The sequence below is a fragment of the Lolium rigidum genome, chromosome 3, assembly GCF_022539505.1.
Source record: "Lolium rigidum isolate FL_2022 chromosome 3, APGP_CSIRO_Lrig_0.1, whole genome shotgun sequence".
NCBI lineage: Eukaryota > Viridiplantae > Streptophyta > Magnoliopsida > Poales > Poaceae > Lolium > Lolium rigidum.
In genome coordinates, this window is record NC_061510.1 from 6,999,443 (window position 1) to 7,006,686 (window position 7,244).

The 7,244-nt window shown below is 45.8% G+C and overlaps 1 protein-coding gene across 1 annotated transcript; it reads right to left on the bottom strand.

Annotated features, from left to right (window-relative positions):
• Positions 1–3,163: 3,163 nt before the first annotated feature.
• Positions 3,164–3,955, bottom strand: LOC124694278 (pollen allergen Lol p 1-like). The gene has a single exon (XM_047227281.1). It carries the CDS (start codon positions 3,953–3,955, stop codon positions 3,164–3,166), a length of 792 nt encoding a protein of 263 aa, XP_047083237.1.
• Between the last annotated feature and the right edge of the window lie 3,289 nt (positions 3,956–7,244).

Here is a 7,244-nt window from a genome sequence, read left to right on the forward strand (position 1 = left end):
TTTATCGAACCAGTAGGAGATGAAGGCCACGTGAAGGTTGTTGGTGAAGGAGTGTAGTGCGGTGCAACACCAGAGATTCCGGCGCCAACGTGGAACCTGCACAACACAATCAAAATACTTTGCCCCAACTTAACAGTGAGGTTGTCAATCTCACCGGCTTGCTGTAAACAAATGATTAAACGTATGGTGCGGAGAATGATGTTTGCTTGCAAAGAACAACCGAGAACAGAGATTGCAGTAGATTGTATTTCAGATGTAAAAGAATGGACCGGCCACAGTTCACTAGTGGTGTCTCTCCAATAAGATAAATAGCATGTTGGGTGAACAAATTACAGTTGGGCAATTGACAAATAGAGAGGGCATAACAATGCACATACATATCATGATGACTAATATGAGATTTACTTAGGGCATTACGACAAATAACATAAACCGCTATCCAGCATGCATCTATGCCTAAAAAGTCCACCTTCGGGTTAGCATCCGCACCCCTTCTAGTATTAAGTTGGAAACAACAGACAATTGCATTAAGTACTGTGCGTAATGTAATCAACACAAATATCCTTAGACAAAGCATTGATGTTTTATCCCTAGTGGCAACAGCACATCCATAACCTTAGAACTTTCTCGTCATCGTCCCGCATTCAATGGAGGCATGAACCCACTATCGAGCATAAATACTCCCTCTTGGAGTTACAAGTATCAACTTGGCCAGAGCCTCTACTAGCAACGGAGAGCATGCAAGATCATAAACAACACATATATGATAGATCAATAATCAACTTAACATAGTATTCCATATTCATCGGATCCCAACAAACACAACATGTAGCATTACAAATAGACGATCTTGATCATGTTAGGCAGCTCACAAGATCTAAACATGATAGCACAAGAGGAGAAGACAACCATCTAGCTACTGCTATGGACCCATAGTCCAAGGATGAACTACTCACGCATCAGTCCGGAGGCGGGCATGGTGATGTAGAGTCCTCCGGTGATGATTCCCCTCTCCGGCAGGGTGCCGGAGGCGATCTCCTGAATCCCCCGAGATGGATTGGCGGCGACGGCGTCTCTGGAACTTTTCTCGTATCGTGGCTCTCGGTACTAGGGTTTTCGCGACGGAGAGACTAAATAGGCGAAGGGGCAGAGTCGTAGGGCGCCCGAGGGGCCCACCCCACAGGCCGGCGCGCCCCCCCTCCTGGCCGTGCCGCCCTATGGTGTGGGGCCTCCTTGGCCCCTCTCCGTCTCTCCTTCGTTGTTCTGGAAGGCTCCGTGCAAAATAACACCGTGGGCTTTTGTTTCGTCCAATTCCGAGAATATTTCCTGTGTAAGATTTCTGAAACCAAAAACAGCAAAAAACAGGAACTGGCGCTTCGGCATCTTGTTAATAGGTTAGTGCCGGAAAATGCATCAAAATGATATAAAGTGTATATAAAACATGTGAGTATTGTCATAAAACTAGCATGGAACATAAGAAATTATAGATACGTTTGAGACGTATCATCCAACTTCTCAACTGCAAGCTTGTAGTTTCCCCGTGCACTACTTTGGTTTCCCAGTGAGCAACCGTCCGCTTAGGGTAGCGGACTGGGGCTTCCTCCCAGATAAAGTGGGACATAGGGTGGACCCCTAGCGAGGTCTCTACCTTGCCTCCGCAGGAAGATCGGAGTTGACCAACTCTTGCTCGTCTAGCCTTCCGATGTTTGCCATGAGCATGTACTTGCTCCACGATAGTACTCACAAGGCGATGGACAAACACCGCGCACGCTTCTTCTAGGAAGGTGTCGGAAACCGTCGGAAGTACCATATGGTGGATTGGGCTACGGTTTGTAAGCCCAAGGCGTTCGGTGGTCTGGGGATCCTGAACACCAAACTAATGAACATTTCCTTAATGCTCAAATGGATTTGGAAACTCTACCAGGATGCGGAGGGTCTATGGGCGGACCTCATCCGCACAAAATACTTGGGGGGGCGGGACCTTTTCTCGCGGGAGATCCCGAGCAATGGTTTCCAATTCTGGAACTCCATCCAGAAGATCAAATGGTACTTCAAGCTCGGGGCTAAATACAAGGTCCGCAACGGGAAGCGCACCTACTTCTGGCTTGACTGGTGGACTGGCCCGAGCCCTCTACATACCCGCTTCCCGGGCTTGTTTAGCTGATGTATGTCTCCCTTCGCCACTGTCCAGGACGCAAGGGTCTTAGAGGGAGTGCCCGGGGAATGGTGAATTGGGTTTCGCCGGCAACTTGGGATGGCTGAAAGAGTGGAATGAGATGACCTGTGCAGGGAGGTGCATGCCCTTCTCCCCTCTACTCAGGATGACGTGGTCGCATGGTCCTTGGAGCCGTCAGGATGCTTCACGACCAAATCGACCTACCTCCATCTATCGCGAGGGGCGACCATTACATGCTTTAAGGAAGTCTGGCGCACTCCCGTCCCGCCGAGGATCAAAGTTTTTCTATGGCAGTTGATTCGCAGCAGCGGGATCAAAGTTTTTCTATGGCAGCTGATTCGCAGCAGACTTCCTTCCTCGGTTCAGGTGGCTAAGAGACATGGGCCATCCGATGGGTTTTTTTATTTGAAAGACACTCAATTACTTTTTAAGAAAAGAAATAGCACTATGTATGGATAAGTTTGAGCTATTTTTTAAAGATTGTTTTGTGAGTTTTTTCTACATATCTTTTTTTGCAAAAAAATTCTACATATCTAGCTAGGTACATATGGGAAAATTAAGTTTTTATTTAGTTTTTTCTTATCCGTTCCATTCATGTCGCAATGCGCCGTAGCAACGCATGGGAAACTTCCCTAGTATTACTCCTACATAAGATGAAGAACTTGATAATGTGTAAATAGAAGTGTTCATAATAACATCTTCACAATCATGAACAGTCTTAGATACATAAATAAGGGTCGAGGGCGGTGCGGGAGGGCCGTCCAAATTTGATTGGTTGCCTCCTACTTATACCTCTGACCTCTCACAACTCATAAGGTATCGACCTCAAAACTATTATTCAGGTATCTCTCCTCTCTATACGGCATGAAGGAATATACTCATGCAGAAGCTTGTAGGTCTCACCGCCTCTTATATATGTTCGGCTAGATTATTTGAGATCCCGAGTCAAAATTAAGCTGATCAGAAGAAGATCACTTCACTTCTTGCTCACTTGGCCGAGTAGGAGGTGTCGGCCTTCCAGCCCTCAGGAATGACGTCCTCGACTTCAGATTTGGTGCCACCCTCAGTGGTGTAGCGGACGGTGAATGGTCCCGTCAGCTTATCGGGGGTGTCGATCCTCCAGACAGCTCCCCACGATTCCTTGAGCTCGATCCACTTATCCTTGCCCTTCTCCTTGATGTCCACCGCCACCACGTCGCCGTCGCCGTCGACGTACTTCACTAGAATAGCCAGGTAGTTTGGGTTGGAACCCTTCTCAACGTGGAAAGTTGGCTTGGTGCCGTCCGGGTACTTGCACTTGACCCGCCTGAACTGGAGCTCCAGCTCGCCGGCGCTGCGGAGCTTCTGCTCCTCGCCCTTCTTCGCCATGGACCCGAACGCGTGGCCCGATAGGTCGAAGTGGTAGGGTGCGATTGGCTCCTCGTTGTCGTCGGTGATTGTGACGGTGACAGCCTCGCCGGAGCAGGACTCGGGCTTGGTGCACTTGATCTCGAAGCAGGAGCCGCAGCCGCGGCCGTCCTTGAAGATGGGGGTGTTGCCGCAGCCGGTCATGCCTTTGAACGGTGCCTTGTCGACGTCCTTGTACCCGCACGCGCCTCCGTTGTCCTTGGGACCGGCGCCGGTCGGCTTGCCATACCAGGTGCTCTTCGCGTCCAGCCACTTGTCGCCGTACTCAGCCGTGATGTTGGGGCCCGGTGGTACCTTCGCGATGCCGTGCGCGCTGCCCACGAACACGGCGAACAGCGCCACCACCAGGAGCACCGACGAGGAAGACGCCATCTTGAATTGATAACTGGTTGCTGCTTGTTGCTGCTGTGCTGCTGTACGAGGGATGGTATTTAAGGGCGGGAGCGGGCGACCTAATAGGGGAAGGTCCGGCGATGTTGGTGACGTACGCGCGGCTGGCCGTGACCAGGATAGCTTGTCCGTCCATGCATACACGGCTAGCCATCATCGTCGGAGGTTCATGTTCCTGGTCTGGCGATGTCAAGTGAACCGAGTTTAGGATGGCTGGATGGCCGGATCCTCTTTTGTTTGCGAATTGGATGGCTGGATCCTACCTATAAAGACATGCATACGTAGGATGCACGTAGGATACAGTACGTTTCTGCAGGATATTAGAACGTCAGGAAAAACAGCTCGACTGAACTAAGTACTTCCGTTCACAAAAAGATGTATCAACTTTGTAAAAATATACATGGCACATCTGAAAAAACAAATAGATCTGATCATAAGGTGCCTTCCCGTGCCACAACATAGAGAACATCTTTTCAGAAGTGCACATGTCGTGAAAAATGGATGTGCTACGTAGTAAAATATTTTACCTGGTGTCCTGGGAAAACCCTAGCTACATGTGGATCTGCCTACTGTTGCGAGAAATATTTGCAACCCATATATACAACTCCCAGCATACATGAAATAGCCAAATCTAATGATCGAAGCGAAGACTTAACCGAGCACTAACTTGATTCTCATCTTTTCTTTTCTCACTTCCAACTCATGCTGAACTAGAAAAAACCTTAGTTATAACACATGTATAACTTCCAGACTAACACGTGAATGGCGAGTCTTCTTCGCGAAGAGGAACTCAAATGGTATCAACCTTCCAAAGCCCAATTCATTTTGGAGGGAGCCTCAAATACGCGATATTTCCATGGCTTGACCAATGGGAGACATCGGAAAAAACGTATTCACACTCTCTCACTCAAGATGAAGGGTTGATTGAAGGCCATGAGCAACTCAAATCCTACATTACTAATTATTATAAATGTCTGTTTGGCTCTCCGGAGGAAAGTTCCTTTTGTCTTAACGAGGACTTAACGGATGACCTACCCCAAATTTCTATGGAAGAAAATGGCTTACTAACCAAACCTTATTCTGAGGAAGAGGTTCAGAAGGCAATTTTCCAAATGGAATGCAACAAAGCACCGGTCCAGATGGTTTTCCAGCGGAGTTTTATCAAACTTTCTGGGATACTATTAAATCGGACCTTCTAGAACTGTTAAGTGCTCTGCACATAGGACAACTAGAATTATTTCGTCTAAATTTTGGTGAAGTTATTTTGTTACCGAAAGTTAATGAGGCAGAAATGATTCAACATTATAGACATATTTGCCTCTTAAACGTAAGTTTCAAGATTTTCAAGAAAGTGGCCACCATTAGACTTAATACGGTTGCGGATCATGTCGTTCAGCCATCACAAACCGCTTTCATTCAAGGAAGGAATATCCTCGATGGAGTGGCGGTTTTGCAAGATACGGTACATGAGAAGCATACTAAGCAACTAAATGGGGTTATTTTAAAATTAGATTTTGAAAAGGCGTATGATAAGGTCAAGTGCTCTTTCCTACAGCAGTCGCTAAGGATGAAAGGTTTTTCTCCTGAATGGCGTGCTCTAATAAATGATTTTGTGTATGGAGGGAGTGTGGAAATCCGGGTAAATGATGACAGCGGCCACTATTTCCAAACACGAAAAGGATTACGCCAAGGGGATCCGTTATCACCAATGTTGTTTAACATTGTAGCGGATATGCTGGCTATACTCATAGAGCGGACCAAGTCTGATGGTCAGATTGAATGTACGATCCCACATCTGGTTGATGGTGGTTTATCTATCCTTCAATATGCCGATGATACAATTCTATTTATGGATCACGATCTCGAAAAAGCTCGCAATCTGAAATTAATTTTGGCGGCTTTCGAGCAGTTGTTGGGATTAAAAATCAATTTCAATAAAAGTGAATTGTTCTGTTTCGGTGATGCCCAAAATGATACGGCTCTATATGTTGTTTCGTTTTGGGCAAGGCCAATTTTCTATTCGCTATTTGGGTATTCCGATTCATTATCGGAGACTTACAATTGTTGAATGGAAAATAGTGGAAGAAAGATTACAAAAACGCCTTAGTAGTTGGAAGGGTAAATTTTTGTCCCTGGGGGGAAGATTGGTACTCATTAATTCGGTACTAACAAATATTGTACTGTATATGTTATCATTCTTTCTACTACCGAAAAAAAATCTGCATAAACTCGACTATTATCGATCCAGATTCTTTTGGCAAGGGGACAACGAGAAAAAGAAATATCGACTGGTTAAATGGAGTATAGTTTGTAGTCCCAAAGATCAAGGCGGGCTTGGAGTTCATGACCTGGAGGTTAAGAATTCAGCTCTGCTAGGTAAATGCATGTTTAAGCTTCTTACCCAGGATGAGATTTGGCAAAGTATTCTTCGGAGAAAATATATCGGCTCGAAGACGTTATCCCAAGTGGTTTGAAAACCTGGGGATTCACACTTCTGGGCTGATCTCATGGCGACAAAAAATGTTTTTTTTCGCTATGGTACTTTCTCGATCAAGAATGGAGCACAGATACGGTTCTGGGAAGATGTTTGGTTAGACAATGCACCCTTAAGTGAACAGTATCCTGCTTTATATAGTATTGTTCGTCACAAAGGTGATACCATTGCCACAGTAATGGATACCTCACCTCCGAATGTGACGTTCAGTCGGGTTTTGCTTGGACAGAGGCTATTTGCATGGAATTCCCTAATTCAATGGTTGTGAGATATTCACCTATCGCCTGAACCTGACGAATTTAGATGGAATCTTCATGTAGATGGTACCTTCTCGGTCAAATCATTATACAATGCGATCCTTATTCTGATATACCAGTTGATAATAATAAGAAAATTCGAAAGATGAAGATACCACTAAAAATAAAAAAATTGGATGGTATCTTCGTCGAGGAATTATTCTCACCAAAGACTATCTTGTTAAGCGAAATTGGCACGGAAGTACACGGTATGTTTTCTGTCATCATGATCAAACCACTAAACACTTATTCTTTCAGTGCCAATTTGCGAGATCTATATGGTCAGTCATCCAAGTAGCGTCTAGCCTGTATCCTCCGACTAGTGTGGCCAATGTCTTTGGAAATTAGCTTCACGGTATCGATTCAAGGTTCAAGTTGCTTCTTAGGGTGGGGGCGCTAGCAGTTATCTCGGCGCTCTGGCTAAGTAGAAATGACAAGATTTTTAACAATAAAAATTGCTCTTTGTTGCAGATCATCTACA